The sequence below is a fragment of the Paralichthys olivaceus genome, chromosome 11 (assembly GCF_024713975.1).
Source record: "Paralichthys olivaceus isolate ysfri-2021 chromosome 11, ASM2471397v2, whole genome shotgun sequence".
NCBI classification, from domain to species: Eukaryota; Metazoa; Chordata; class Actinopteri; order Pleuronectiformes; family Paralichthyidae; genus Paralichthys; species Paralichthys olivaceus.
Window position 1 is genome coordinate 6,764,267 of NC_091103.1, and position 15,500 is coordinate 6,779,766.

The 15,500-nt window shown below is 40.9% G+C and overlaps 3 protein-coding genes across 4 annotated transcripts; all 3 read left to right on the plus strand.

The window, feature by feature from the left end:
- The first annotated feature begins 378 nt into the window (after positions 1 to 378).
- Positions 379 to 1,701, plus strand: LOC109634433 (complement C1q-like protein 2). The gene is made up of 4 exons (XM_020094914.2): positions 379 to 465; positions 586 to 684; positions 764 to 901; positions 1,026 to 1,701. Exons 1-4 carry the CDS (start codon positions 459 to 461, stop codon positions 1,454 to 1,456), a joined length of 675 nt encoding a protein of 224 aa, XP_019950473.1. The 5' UTR covers positions 379 to 458; the 3' UTR covers positions 1,457 to 1,701.
- Positions 1,702 to 5,389: 3,688 nt separating this feature from the next.
- cbln18 (cerebellin 18) lies at positions 5,390 to 7,398 on the plus strand. Its single transcript, XM_020094977.2, has 7 exons — positions 5,390 to 5,527; positions 5,775 to 5,874; positions 6,037 to 6,216; positions 6,314 to 6,466; positions 6,563 to 6,651; positions 6,739 to 6,819; positions 6,950 to 7,398. Exons 2-7 carry the CDS (start codon positions 5,775 to 5,777, stop codon positions 7,076 to 7,078), a joined length of 732 nt encoding a protein of 243 aa, XP_019950536.1. The 5' UTR covers positions 5,390 to 5,527; the 3' UTR covers positions 7,079 to 7,398.
- A 1,889-nt stretch (positions 7,399 to 9,287) lies between these two features.
- On the plus strand, positions 9,288 to 15,433 carry tagln (transgelin). 2 transcript variants are annotated; one of them, XM_020095316.2, is made up of 6 exons: positions 9,288 to 9,496; positions 13,098 to 13,140; positions 13,854 to 14,042; positions 14,154 to 14,325; positions 14,494 to 14,596; positions 14,701 to 15,433. In XM_020095316.2, exons 2-6 carry the CDS (start codon positions 13,129 to 13,131, stop codon positions 14,837 to 14,839), a joined length of 615 nt encoding a protein of 204 aa, XP_019950875.1. In that variant the 5' UTR covers positions 9,288 to 9,496; positions 13,098 to 13,128; the 3' UTR covers positions 14,840 to 15,433. The 2 variants fall into 2 exon arrangements, with proteins under 2 accessions (XP_019950875.1, XP_019950876.1); XM_020095317.2 differs by lacking the exon at positions 13,098 to 13,140 and having other exon boundaries at positions 9,294 to 9,496.
- The last annotated feature ends 67 nt before the right edge of the window (positions 15,434 to 15,500 follow it).

A 15,500-nucleotide genomic window follows, 5' to 3' on the forward strand; every position in this document is an offset into this window, starting at 1 on the left:
ATAATGTGCATTTATATGATTTCCTCCTTTTCTGCAACCACTTTGAATATAATCTATTATTTAACACAACAACAGGATGATGTGTGTAACCAATGTATCAAACAAAATGGATACATTTTTATCAAATCAAGGTTTTTGTCCTATATCTGTGTAGAAAACATATTAGCTCTGAATGTAAAAGCTATAAACTGCAACGGAGCTTTAAACTCAATCCTTGTTGGATAGTGAGAATACGGTGTGTGTGTGTGTGTGTGTGTGTGTTGGTGTGTATACTGTATATCCCCCATGATACACTGACACAAGGCAATTTATTACAAAAAACAAGGTGGAGCGATGTAATAAGAAGAGGGATAAATCTGAGCGGTAACGAGGGAGGAGCTCTAAGATAAATAAATATCCATGGCACTTCCTCCCTTGATCCAGTCTATCACACCGTCCATCCTTCAGAGACCATCATCATGAGAGGTGAGACTAGATACATTTAGAGGGGCAGCAATGGTTCACATATATAACAAAACAGAAACAGGAATCTAATGCAAACATCTTTTTGGTGCTTCTTGCCCTTACTCCTACCCCCCCCCCCAGCTATTGTATTTCTGTGTCTGCTGCATGCAGCTTCTGCTCAGTGGCCGTCTTTGTGGTCATCCCTCGATTCACTCAACGAAGCAGACAACCCAGAAAACGGTGAGGAATTGTTGGTACATAATCAACTTGTCTATATATGTTCTTCTCTGCAAGTGTATTTACATGTGTTTTTGCTCAGCGTGTGAGGAGCCGCATTCTTGTAGCTGCTGTCTCATCCTGCAGCAAGTGAACAGCCTGAGCACGCACTTCAACTCGACCTTGAATGAGCTGGACAAGGAGTACTCACAAACACTGCAACAGTTCAGCAAGTTTGAAGGTTGGTAATGTGCACTACACAAAGCAGGACAGACACAAACCCATGCACAAACACCTTGGACGTTTCTCAGTAATAATGACATAACACTCATCCACTTTTTGTTTTTCCTCTTCTGCATCTGCAGCCAGCCGCACTGCCTTCTCTGTCGCTCTTGACTTTTCGACTTTTAAGTGCCATGGCCCCAAGCCTGCAGACATCAATGTCATCTACAACCATGTCTTCCTGAACCTGGGCAGTGGCTACAACGTGAACACTGGCATCTTCACTGCTCTCCACTCTGGTGTCTACACCTTTGCTTTTACCATCCACAGTGACGCTGGTGCCGCTGATTCTCCCCTCGCCGCCTGTGCCGAACTGTACGTTAACAACACGGTGGTGGCCAGATTGAGTGAGGAAAATAAAGAAGACCAAGAGGATGGAGCCACTAATGTTGTTGTCCTGCAACTGAAAGCTGCAGACAAGGTGGCCGTCAACATGCCCAAAGGCTGTTCCCTCTGTGATGACAACAACCACTATAACACTTTCAGTGGCTTTCTGCTGTTTGCTACTGATTAAGTTAGAGACAAGGTTAGAGTCTAAATTCTGTGGTGCCCTCATCTCATCTCAGTCTGTTCTTTTTGATTGACGCCAGGTCTTAACTATCCATCACATCTGGATTCAGTGCATGTGATTTGAAAGCTTATAAATCGCTAGGAATGAGTATCTGTTGTTGTGGAAAGGCTAATGTTTTTCATGCAGGTGTTATTAGTGGTTTTGATGTCTACATTGAATTGAATTAAAGTTTTGAAACATTGCCTCAACATTGCCGTCTGTTTTTAATATATTTCTATGATTTTGGATGGAAATTCTCTGCTTTTTGTATGAAATTTTCATTAGCAAAGCATTTTATTTGTTTTATAGTTTACCCTGGGTATGAACTTTTCCTTACAGAACATATGACAATTCAATTTAGATCATTTAACCTGCCAGTTAAAGAAAAGAAAAGTTAAAGATTAAAACACAAGGCAAACAAAGCATATTGTAGGGGCGGCTGTGGCTAAGGGGACGGTCGGCAGTTTGATCCCCAGTCTTCCCCATCTGCATGCCAAAGTGTCCTTGGGAAAGATGCTGAACCCCGAATTGCCCCTCATAGAACAAAAAAGTGCTGCTAATAGATGCACTGTATGAATGTGTGTGTAAACACATTTACCAACATTAAACATTAAACAAAAGCATTTAGTGACACAGAAAGCTAGTTTGACTTTTTTGATTTCCTCTTATCAAGTGCAATAAGAAGTAGAGTCAATTCTCCACCAGGGAGGTCGATGTGTTTGGCCGTTCCTCATTATGTCCAGTTTTCATTCTCAGTGAAACAAACATCCATGAACATAGAGAAAACCGACAAGTCTTTATATTGTGGAGTAATAATTCACATTTAAAGAAAGGAAAGTTAGTAAGTAATTTTAAGGTCTTTATGCCACATGTTCACCACGTTAAAAATCACTGGAGTGTACATAATCTGTAGTATATAGAAAGAGGTTCAGCATATATATGATTTTTATTTAACATCATGAATGCATTTTGTTGGGATAGTACAGTTTTCACTTTAGCAGAAGTTCATTCAAAAATATGACATTAAATCCAAACATTACACTGGATGCACTGATATAGTGTATTTTTGTGGAACAACAGTGCAGCTATAGGAGATAGTATAATTAATTTAACCTTCTGGAGTGCATTTAATGCGAGTGATTGATCAATGTAAACAGGTGTTGGTGAGTACTACTGCATATGTGGAAAAAATATAATAGTTTTTGTTCGTTTCTGGAGCTGGACAAAGTCTGAGAAACTCTCTGAAGCAGCTTGACTCAGTGCTGGTTGGGTCTGAAGACTACAACTCTGCAAATTAAAAAAGAAAACATACAATAGCTTTCCAGACCACCACAGCCCCCACCTAATGTCAGTTTGATGCTAAAGGCTTGAGGCTTTATCAGCTGCTACTGGCCAAAACAAACTTGGCGGTCAAGTTGCAGTGTGTCAAATGCAGCCTTCAAGTCTCGACAAGGAATAAAAAAGATATTTCGATATTATTCAAAAGGGTAATTATAAAAAAGAAAACGGCTGACCTCATTGTCAAGGACCATAGATCGTACTTAGAAATTGACGACATGACAGCTCCCCAAAAGTGAAGCCGAAGTGTTTTGATCACCTCCTGGTGGCTGGCTGCAGTATCGGTCATAGACCCTGCCTCCTCCATATTAGTGGATGGGACGAAATGAAACAGTCAAAGTTCATGTCAAATGAATGTTTCTCAAAGATGCTTTCTGCCATTTTAGGTAGTTCTTATCACACTGATGTTCGCTTCAGAGGCGTCTGACTTCTTTTGGCATTTGCACAAAAAATGCTGGCAAATCGTTCTTTGTGCCTCATCCCTTCCAACTCAGTCTGGTGCAAATTTCTCTCATGTCTCTCTGTAGGTCTTGAGGAGGCCTGACATCAGCTTGGGCGTAAATGTGCCTGAGATGGCATATCCTCCCAGACCAACCTGACAGAGGCATTCTTCATCCATCCTCACTCCCTTTACATTCATTCATTCGTTCGCAAAATCCTACACAGCCTGAATTTCTGTTAACTGTAGCCAAACATATAGATGCTGAACTTTATTTTAAGGCAAACATGGAAACTGCTGAGTAAAGAACCCAAGATAAAATGATAAACAGCTTAAATTCACAGAAGAGAGGAGGCAAGAGGTGGAACGCAAATCCCTCCTGACTCAGTCAGTAAAAGAAAAGAGGCTGAGCCTGAAGACAATGCTGTCACCTTAAATGGCAGCTGAAAAAGAGGTTTCTCATGATTGTGAAAACAAGAGTAGCAGTGACAAACAACACCAGCCAGTGGTAACACATTACATTACTGCAGTTAGGGTACAGGGGAAAGTGGGAACTAAAGCCTTTTTCACAGCTGATATTTTGATTAATGAAACACAGATGTAACTTATGACATTATTTTTAAAACAGTCTCCTGCAATTTTCTGTTTTGACATTATTTTCCAAAGATCTACTGCCATAAAGTGTCCTCTTTTTTTTGCCCAATTTTCAGGAGTCCCGGGTCCTTTTTCAGCTGCTCAAAAAAATCCCTGGATGTTATTTTGCAACTTGATACTTGTGTGCAATGCAGACATAAAACACCTGATACATCATGGCCTCCATCTAGAAGATAACACTGTGAAGAACTAGGTCAGGTGACTTGGGACACAAAGCATAGTCCCAGGAGACCATGACCGCTTTAAAAAGTATAGCTGTCAACAAAGGAGACACCTTGTTATCTAATAGGACTAGAGGAAAAACAAGCTCTGGTTAAAAACATCTCACAGAGATGAATGACAGCATGAGCAGTGGCACGCAGAGCTGACTGACATTTTGCTTTGAAAATATGTAGATCAACACGCATAAGAAGACTTTACTACAATCATTTACTAGTGCTTTTGCTTCATCACAAAATATTGTGGCAATTCAACCATTAATGCCTGTAACACATTTCATGAAAATCCCTCCAGTTGGGTCATAGTGAGAATTTTTTCTTGATAATTACTGTTGCGTCACCTCATAATATGTTTTGCTTTCTCTCACAATACTTTTGCATAACCAAACAATACTGTTGTGTTTCCTTGCCATACTTATGAGTTATGTTACAATACTTTTGCATTACCTCACAATAGTTCTGTTTCTATTATACAACGTTTCCTTATAGGTGTACAAGCATAACAACGGATTCTGATTAATCTGACAGCATCCTGCAGATGGCTGTACTTCATTCTTCTGGAGACACCTGTTGATCTAAGAATTTATTATATTAGACCGCAAAACAAGATCATTTCATTCACATGAAAGTGGGGTGAGCGTCAGCCTCAGCTCAGTATCACTTCTTTGTTCCTTCTGTCTCAGCATGAGAACCAGGCAATGTTTTATAGCGGTGTCCGATCCAGGCCTTTATCGATGCACTTATAGCACTTTCCTATCAGTTTATTTTGTATTCTCATCTGTAGGCCATTGAATCCTCAGGGAACTGACAACAATGTTCACCATATCAGTATTCGTGAGCTGCCGGTGTCCTCCGGACTGAATGACAACCAGACACCTCTGTCCTAATTACAGGTATTATGGTCCCAACAACTGAGACGTGCGACTTTCACACTAAAGGAAAATCATGGACTGTTCCAGGGATGCACTTCCCTCTATTGGTGAAGAGAAGTAGAGTGGGATTGTTTGGCTGTGAAAACCTACCTCATGGGTAGGTCTTTTTTTGGTCAGGGTTAGAATGAGGGTGCGTTCAGGGGTGTGGTTTGTTTTAGGCATTCAGATTTGATGGATACAGTTTCAGTAAGGGCCATGGGAATTCATTACGTCAATGAGTGTCCCCCACCTGTATGTTTGTGTGTGTGTGTGTGTGTGTGTGTGTGTGTGTGTGCGTGCGTGCGTATGAGGCGGAGCTCCTGTCATTTACCTCCTCAAAGGGGAGGAGGATCACCTGTAGCGCATGAATAAGACGCTAAATAAAAAACATCCTCTGCTTCAAAACTTTCCATTTCCCAAACTCACAAGAAGCTGAAAGAGTCTTTGAGAACAAGGAAAGGAAGGAACAAAAACAGTAAGTTTTATGTCCTTGCATGATATACTATATTGTAATATATATATATATATATATATATATATCAAACCATATTTAGAGCATGAGACAGCAAATGAGCTGGGCTCTGGTTTAGTGATTTGTGGGTCAAAACTGGCTCAAGTTTTAAAGTGTGAGTTTGTTTGCAACTCAAATGTGGTTTTGTCCTTCAGCCTCTCTGTGTGTTACTCTGTGACTGATCCATTACTGATTACAACTGTTTTTGCAGATGGTTGTATTTCCAGTTTTGTTCCTGTTGGGGTCACTGATTCTCTGTGGTCGTGGGGAAACTGACTCCTCCACGATCGACTCTTTGAGACAGGCCGCACGTAAGCAACACAAACTGCTTGATATAATGTGTTCACACAGAAAATGTGCACGCATTTCATGTTCACGATGTATATCCTTCTGTCTCCGAATGAACTTTAATTGACAGTGCAAGCATGTTTGTCTGCGATTTCCCATGTCACCGTTCCTCTATCATATCCCAGTCAGCTATCAGGGAAAGCTGGAGTGTGGCAACTGGGACTGCGACTGCATTTTCAAACAGGAGCGTGGCTGCTGCTGTGGAGCGAATGACTTATACCAACTAGAGGACAAAACCTTCATAAGGATTATGAATTTGTGGGAAGATCTCGCCACACTAAATAGCAAAGTAAAGTCAGTCACAGGTGAACACACGCACAGTGATGGATATTTCCAAATTCAAAAAAATGTGGACACTAAGCTTTGTTGTGCAATTAATCTCTTCCTCTCTATTATTCACAGGCAACCTCAAGATTGCCTTCAAAGCATTTCTAAATATCACCCTCCCAATGCCTGGATATACGGACAGATGCTTTGGTCCTTTCAACACTAATGTGCCGATCCCCTTTGATTCTGTCACTCTGAATGATGGCATGGGATATAACCCATCCTTGGGTAGGAAGCACATGCCAGGAGTGAACTGAAATTAAAAAATGTATGCATCTTTTCAAATGAGAAGCTCTTCCAGTAACCCCTCACCTTTCTCTCCAGGTGCCTTCACCGCCCCATGTGCTGGTGTTTACGCCTTTTCCTTCACAATCTACTCGTCTGTGGGAGAGGACGGACGCCTCTATCACAAAGTAAACAAACCAGAGACACTTTGCAAATCTCTGAATTTAGAAAACATTCTACATCTTCATTTTGTTTTTGTCTTCTTCTATGTGTAGGTCCAGCTGCTTCAGAACAACGGTGTAATAGTCAGTGTGTGGGAGGACAATCGAGAGGATGGTGAAGACAGTGCAAGTCAGGTAAGAAGTGAAGCTGCAAATGTGTAACTGACAGTACAAGTTAATATGGTGAAATATAGTGACATAGTGATTTTCCTGTGACTTTACATGATTCTGTAAACATGCCACTGTTCACTATGTACGTTCTTAGGTTGTGGTGCTGCAGTTGAAGAAAGGCGATCAGGTCTACCTGGCGTTAACGTCCGGGAGGAAGCTCTGTGCAAACCAGGGGTACAACAGCTTTACTGGTTACATGTTATACCCTCTCAACAGTGCGTAATAAACCAGTTGGAGATCCAGGTTTCTGAACCTTCATCACTCCAGGACCTTAAACAAACCCTTTTATACTTGCTAAACTGAGATGAACAATCCCAGTGGTCACAGGTTGAACCCCAAGCCCCCTATCCACTGCAGTAATTAAACACAGGCTGAGTCGTACATACATAAAGTAGAATCATGCATTTATGATCAAATGCAAAGAAAGGAACGTATATATTTTTTGCAGTGCATTAGAAAAGCAGAAACATCAAAGTCACACGATTGGAAATGTTTGCAACTTTAAAAAATATGTGCTTGTGAATAAAGAACTACAACTCCGAAGATGTTCTGTGTATACAACAAATGAGAAATTGTTTTAATTTGGACACAATGAAAGATTATTTGACAGACACACACACACACACACACACACACACACACACACACACATACACATACACATACACATACACACACATGTTGTTCATGAATGGAAACAAGTAGCAGTCAGAGGTTTTGGGAATCATAACAGTGCTGCTGCTGCTGATGGTTGGCCTATGACAGTATTGTATAACACTGTAAATAAATGCCTTTCATGGAAGCTCAGTACAGATGAATATAAACCACTGCCAAACTCAGTGAATTCCTTCAGTTAAATAAACACATGATGTAGAAGCTTACACACACATGAGCAAACAGGCACAGACACACACACACACACACACACACACACACACACGGAGTTTAGACATACCAGTCATTCCAGAAGGAAGCTACTATTTGGGTCCTTGTTGTTACTTTAAAGGAATAGTGGGACATTCTGGAAAATACACAACAATTTTCCAACATGGCAGATAGAAGAGAAGATGCTTAATGCGTAAAGATGGAAAATGGGTCTCAACTTCCTCCCACTATCCAGAAATGAAGACAAAATATCCCAGATACAGAAAGTGTGTTCGGAAAGTCCAAATAACCTCCTTTACTAACCACTGTTCCTCGACCCCGATGGAATATGACACAGGGCCAAGGAAAGATGTGAAGGATAAGCCATAAGGAGTTAGGGAAGGAGAACCACGGTGCAGAGAAAATCCAACTTCACAAAAAACAACTTTATTTATTACAGATAATACGCACAAAATGTTCTGTATAATGTACTGTAGGCTGTGAACTGACAGTTATAATAAAGTTTCCTGTCCAAACAGAATGGTATGTCCCGAAAAAAAATATGTTTTCATTTCAAGTTAATCATCACTTGCTCACAGGAAGAATGAAAAAATAAAACAAACACAGCTGAAATGTTGAAATAATATAATAATGTGAGAAATATATGTTGAGGAAACCGAGTCAACTACGGAAATACATCACATAAATGTACGTGAAGGTGAACATCTGGCTCTCCTCATGTTATAGCTAGAAAGAGAAAGATAAATGTCAAAGAAGGTTGTTGATCGATGTTTGTTGACCAGATTGTTCTCAGGAGGAGGTTTGTTGGTGGTTTAATCTGATGATGTGCTTGAACCCTCCAACTCACCACTTAGGTAGAAAACTGCTTTTATACCTGTACGTTAAACCCCACATACATCAAACAGGAGCATTACCCTCACCACAGGACACGTCAGTATTAGCTTGGGTGTGATGGAAATGTCACACACACACACACACACACACACACACACACACACGCACACACACACGCACATTGACTGATTTCCTTTTAGACTTAACCTACACTTAAACCTCAACCTTAACATGACAACATCACACACACACACACACACACACACTCGGGGCAGTTATTGAAGACCATCCAGGACTTACATGGAATTCTCTGTCTGAATAATGATGACTTTGTTACTCCTCCTAATTTCTCTGCCTCTCTCCTCTCTTCTCTCCTCCTCCTCTCCTCTCTTCCTCCTCTTTTCTCCTCTCCTGTCCTCTCCTCTCCTCTTTTCATCATCACCCTACCCTGATTTCCTCCAGGCCCTATCCACTCCGTCACCTCATTTCGTAAAGCCACTTTGAATGAGTTAGGGATGTGGTGAAAATATGTGTAGAATTCCCGCTGACCAAACCTGGCGGCCGCCTCCCTCGTCTGCATGGAACGGCTCTACCCAAATAAGGCTGGGCTTTTTTAACGCGACGTGAGGGGAAGAGACAGGCTGAGGGAGCTGCTGAAAGGCCATGCCTTTTTAAGGATGAAGTTTCCTTTTTTTCCCTTCCCCTCTCTCCCCCTGCTCCTCCTTCACACTCCCTCCTCCCTCCCTGGGAGTCTGGTTCAGTAGACTGTAGTGAAGTCATTTTGCCTCATCTGCTCCTTTTAAGCCGGCATTTTCGAGAGGGAGGTGCCTGGGATGCATATACAAACACTCAGTCAAACACCCCACACTCACCCATAAACTGCACTTGTGGCCAGCAGAGAAGTGACCTATTCCTTCACACAGTGAGTATACTTCTCTTTTATTTCACTTTAAGGATCAAACTCCTGGTGTGTCTTTGGCACATTCAGTTGTGGCCATCACCTTATAGATTGGTCAGTCACTACTTTTTCTTATTTAAAAAAAATACAATGCTTATTTGTCTCCATTCCACAGGAATATATTTTTAAATATAAAATAGCAATGGCACGTTGTATTTCTATATGTATTTCTATTGTATATGTAAAATAATATCTCAAGGTAAGGGTTGATAAAGTTCTCTTTATGCAAATGATACTGCATGACCATGAGTTTAACTGATGGTTACAGTACACTGTTAATACCAAAGGTTGTTTAACATATGCAAGTTTGAGTTTCTGTGGATGACATGATAATCAGCTCTGTGTGGATGCAGAACACTGTTAGCTACATTACATAGATCAGGTATATTCACCTGTTCACGATCTAATGATAAACATCTCAGTAAAACTTTGATAATCTGGTTGAACCTCTAACTGTCTGCTTTTTATTTGGCTTTTCACAATTACCTATACGATGACAGAAACTCAATAATGTGATACAGATGTTATTTGGGGTTTTAATGGGTTTTCCGGGTGTATCGAGGAGAGGAGAAGCAGAGAGCTGCGAGTCAGACAGTTCAGCATCTACGTCACTGAACTTTTGTTTGCACAAGCAAATGATCCACTGCCATATATGGGCTTTGGGAGCATGAAGGGACACCTGGATGAGGTACAGATGCTGATAGAGAGACTAGAGACTACTCTATTTCCACAGAGGACATTTAAGTCCATTTAGTCTTTCATTTTCTGCATGTTAATGGGCATTTTATTAACAGAGAACCACTGCAAAGTCTAAAAGCCAGTGGTGACATTTCTCATTTAATATGGTTGCAGTAAAAGCAGGCCAGCAGTGGCAGAAGGGAAGACCCAGTGGGCAGCTGGGTTTCAAAGTAGCAGCAGATAACATTATCTACACTATCCTGTCTGAGCACAGAGGCCCGGCAGTTTATAAAGCCAGGAACTAACCACGTCCATGTAACAATGCACTATAGCACAGTTCAGCCCTCGGTCAGCAGAAATGTAATTAAGAAGTTTGTCAGCATAATCAGAAGCATGAAGGCTCTTGGCAGCACTTTGTGAAAATTCTTTGTGTGATAAGAAAAACCTGGCAGGTTACGCAGAGCTGCAGTTTTCTGTGTAGAGGAGTCAAAGTAAAATACATCAGCTTCACCTTCAACCAGAGAACTCAAACAACATTAACACTGCTGGGCTGTACTGAACTAAGATGCTAAGCTTTAGCTATAATAACGTAGTAAATGGATAATTTTAAAATTTATTTTAACGGCACCACTCAAAACCAGAGATACGTGGTGCTTCACAAAATAAGATATGCAAAGATAGCAAATCGTCCTCAACCCCAACTTCTATCAAACTTATACTGGGGGATACAACTTTTCTCACCATTATATGAATAATTCCCATCTACATTCATTTCAAATCATTATATGGTGTTTAGCTGCTACACTATGGAGGAGGTGAGGCCGCATGATGCCACATCCCCTCAGGCCGCCACAGTTGCCGCAGCCCTCACACTGGTTTCCTGTTCTGGCGTGAGGCAGACTTACCATGGTAGCAGAGGAAAAAACACAACTGTGAGAGATGGATGGAAAGAGAGACTGATGAAGTCATGTTTGTGGGATTTGAGAGGAGACATTATAGGCTTTTCTGTTACTTTAATTTGTGGCTTTATCCCATTAGCTCTCATTTTCCCTTTTGTATTACTTCCTTTTCTCTTTATTCTTTGTGTTTCAGGTCATTTCTTTTGTTTCATTGCTCACTCACATTTTAGTTTTTATTGTTTTTGCGAGGGTTGTAGTTGCAGGAATAGGATTATTTTTAAGGAATGGTTCTTCATACAGTCACAAACGTTGTTAACTGCAGCGAAAGAAAAACTTTATATATTTAAAGAGAGTTTGTTACAAAGTGTTTTTACAATATACGTCAAGTGAACACTGGCTTGAGTACTTGAGGAGACAAACAGTACAGAAGGTTGTTTAGCAGATAATCCTGAGTTATTGGACCTGAGCCTGGTCCTAAGCATAACAGCCGGTCCCTAGATAAACATAAACCAGAAATAGAGACCAAGTCCTGATGGACTTATCTAACTTCCACAAATATTATGTGATCTTTGTACGGTTGTCATGCATACACACATAGAGAATGATACAGGAACCCAAAACCTATGGGCGAATTCATGCTTCTCTTCTCTCCTCCTCTCTTCTCTTTTCTTCTTGTAGAAGGCATTGAGTGCACAGTGTGGTGAACATAGCTTCTGTCTCCTTCCCTGCATATAGTGTAGCAAGAGTGATTTGCATTTGTGGTCCGGAGAGTAGTTTATGAGGTTAAAAACTAGAGGCCCATGGAAAACAAGAGAGCTTAAAGGCATACCAGACAAACATTTCTCTGTATATAATGATTATATAATGACGTATGTCAGTGGGAATATCAAGGGGAATGAGTACGTGCGTCTGCCAGAGTGAGAAAGAAAGGCAGACAAAGTGAAAATACAGTAAGGGAACCTGTGGCTGTGTATAAATGAGAATGTTGCCAGCATGTGTGTTTGGTTTCCTGCGGTCTGAAAAAGGATTACAGGGAATGCAAAGAATTTATAATTAACAGGGTTGGTAGTAATACTCTGTGGACAACTTTGGGCAGGAATCCATTAATGTCATTGCCATGCACACTCTAATAAGCAGACATGCAGTATATCTCTTTGCAGTGGTGGTATGAATACTTTATTGAACAGTATCATAAGATCAATTAGTTACTAAATACGTAAAACATATCAATCATTTGTTAATATGAGCTGTCAATGATTATTAATGATATTTGATATGTACTTGACTTTTAGTTTGGTTCATGTTCCGTCAGCTAACATTGAGGAGGTGGGATTTATGACCTGTACTACAGCCAGCCACCAGGGGGCAATCAAGATGCCTTGGCTTCACATGTGGGGACCAGACATGTTGTCGATCTTTGGGCTAAAATCGCTCCTTCTCTTCCTGTGCCCTGACATTGAATATTATGGACCACTATGATATCACAGCAAAGTTTCATGTTTTGGAAATAAATATCAACGAGTTCATCTTTGGATGTTTGTGTATAACTGTGTCATAATTAGCTTATAGATTATTGGCCAAAAAATGTGCTTTGTAACAGTGACCTTGCCACTTGATTTCAAGTGAACATTTGTATTCCATCCCGAGGATGGTGAACAGCTAAAGAGACAGAGATGGTGGAGACTAAAATAGAGCAAAAAAAAGTTGCAAACTTTATACCTACATTTATCAAGTGGATAGATAATGTTTCTTCAATGTATAGATAGTTATGTTAACAAGTTACTGCGACAGATTAGAAAGATGAGAATATGCCAGCATCGAAGCTTTTTGTTTGCTTTGTAATGACTCATAGATCGTATGCTACAGCCAATTGGAAATGAAATGTCCACCAGTTTATTTTGGACCTTGGTGCTTCCCCTGTCTTATGACAGAGATGAGCCACCCACACTCGACTCCTGGGTTTAACCTTTAATATTTGAACTCCCCAGGAACAGGAAGTTGAAGTGACCTGACATCAAGATGGCTGCAAAGGTTGGATGGTGCAGACAGCACTTTGATATGGGCTTTGCACTTGGCTGATGGCCCAAAGGCAATACAGAAGCATAAAACAAAAAAGAAAAAAAAGTGCCAGCAGTGATGTGTGTGTGTGTATGTGCTGACAGAGATGTGTGTGATGTGCGTGTGTGTGTGTGATGTGCGTGTGTGTGTGCGTGAAAAAAAAAACATTCTGGCTGAAATAGAGCTCCCATTGTACACCACTTTGCCTCTGGTTCTCATGGGGCTTAATGGTGTGCAGTGAGAGACAACGCTGTAAGTGCCACTGTTTTACAAAAAGGTTTTCAAATTAAGTGCTGAGCATTAATGCTTATTATACACACGCTTTTGACATGCATGTCTTCAATGTTTGTATTGGTGTATGTTATACAATGTATATACATGACAGGAGTACCTGTGTTTGTAAGTAAGATTTAGTGTAATCTGTATTCACAAAGCCACGCATGCTTTTTTTCTACCCACAATTGTTTTGGACTGAAGGGGGATTGTAAAATGTAAAATGTTGAAAATGTCTGTTGTATGTCCATGAATACACAAAGTGTGGTAAATTGTCCAGTGAAAACCTCACTACACATCATGACCTTTTCTTCAGAGATTGTCCTTCCTAATATTGTTTAATTCCACTGCTTGTCCTCTTCTCATTCCATATCTTAACCTCTGTCAACTTCCATTTCACCCTCACTTCACAGGGAGTCGGCATGGCTAACAAAGGTCCAGCGTTTGGCATGAGCAGACAGGTTCAGGATAAAATTGACAGCAAGTATGACTCTGAGCTGGAGCAGATCCTGGTGGAGTGGATAAGTCGTCAGTGTGGTTCTGGTGTGGGACGACCAGAGGCAGGAAAGATGGGCTTCCAGGCCTGGCTGAAAGATGGTTGTGTGAGTACTCTTTGTTTGATGGTTTTTCTAGAATTTGCTTTAAGATTACCGATCTTTGTGAGCTCTTTTTTTCCCCTTCTTCTCTGATACTCAACCTCGTCGTCTCTGCAGGTCCTGAGCGAGCTGATTAACAGTCTGTTTGCCGGAGATAAACCTGTGAAGAAGATCCAGGGTTCAAGCATGGCCTTCAAACAGATGGAGCAGATCTCCCAGTTCCTCAATGCTGCCGAGAAGTATGGTGTCACCAAGACCGATATGTTCCAGACCGTGGACCTCTGGGAAGGTCAGGGGGGTTCTGTCCTTCTCATTCCTCAGTAACTGGAAACAATAAATACATAGATAAAAGATAAAACTCAGCTTTGGTTTGCAGAGCTATGGGCAGATGATAATGTGACAGACAATAGGGTTGATGATGGGGTTAATAATTGTGGCTGTATGTGTGTTGGGACAGCTAAGGACCTGGCAGCAGTGCAGAGGACCCTGTCAGCTCTGGGCAGCTTGGCCATTACCAAGGATGAAGGAACATACAATGGAGACCCTAACTGGTTCTTCAAGTACGTCAAAAACTTGACATGGAAATTGTTTTATCTACCTGAACACCATATTGGTATAAGATTGCTTTTATCTGTTAAATGACATTTTCAATGACATGTTGCAGGAAAGCACAGGAGAACAAAAGAGATTTCAGCGACGAGCAGATAAAGGCGGGCAAAAATGTTATTGGCCTTCAGATGGGATCCAATAAGGGAGCAAGTCAGGAGGGCATGAGCTACGGAAGACCCCGGCAGATCATGTAAATTCAATGAGAAGAACCCAAACCTGTGCAGCCCCCAACACCCTCCTGGAGCCTGTAAGCATCTGACTGGTCCACTACAACTCCTCTTTCACACTAAATCCGTCTCTGCTTTGGAGTTTAGTCACTTTCTTAAAAAGTTCCCCTTCCTCCTGAGTCTTTACACATATCCTGAAACCCCATGTAGATGAACCACAGTGCTCACCATGCTTTGTTCCCCCCACTGCAGTTAGTTAGGCCCAATACAACTTAATGTTTAAGAAAAATTACCAGTTCTTTACCTTGGAGATAAAAATACCATGATGACCATGGAAACCACTGTTCCATCTCTGATAGATAACAACTGTCTGAATTATGTCACCAGTTTTCTTAAACTTTTCTTTTTTTTTTTAAATATTGGCTCTTGATTCTGACAACTGATTTGTTGTAACTAGTAACTTACAGAGGGGACAGTCTTTTCAATTTGAGTGTTGACACCCATGGCAAATCAGTACTCAAAATATTCTTCTATACTTCCCACTTCCCACAATGCAACGCCTGCTGTATCAGCACCAATATTTTTGTACATTGTCTTAATAAATAATGACTTTGAAATACATCTCTGATTTGACTTCTGAATGATTCTGGGCATTTTATTTTTCCCATTTTAGGAAATTAGAAGATCT

Coding starts and splice junctions, on each gene's coding strand:
- LOC109634433 (XM_020094914.2), top strand. Junction 685..763: donor AGCAGACAACCCAGAAAACG/GTGAGGAATTGT, acceptor GTTTTTGCTCAG/CGTGTGAGGAGCCGCATTCT. Junction 902..1,025: donor ACAGTTCAGCAAGTTTGAAG/GTTGGTAATGTG, acceptor CTGCATCTGCAG/CCAGCCGCACTGCCTTCTCT.
- cbln18 (XM_020094977.2), top strand. CDS start 5,775: ATGGTTGTATTTCCAGTTTTGTTCCTGTTGGGGTCACTGATTCTCTGT. Junction 5,875..6,036: donor CTCTTTGAGACAGGCCGCAC/GTAAGCAACACA, acceptor ATCATATCCCAG/TCAGCTATCAGGGAAAGCTG. Junction 6,217..6,313: donor CAAAGTAAAGTCAGTCACAG/GTGAACACACGC, acceptor TATTATTCACAG/GCAACCTCAAGATTGCCTTC.
- tagln (XM_020095316.2), top strand. Junction 14,326..14,493: donor GACCGTGGACCTCTGGGAAG/GTCAGGGGGGTT, acceptor GTGTTGGGACAG/CTAAGGACCTGGCAGCAGTG. Junction 14,597..14,700: donor GACCCTAACTGGTTCTTCAA/GTACGTCAAAAA, acceptor GACATGTTGCAG/GAAAGCACAGGAGAACAAAA.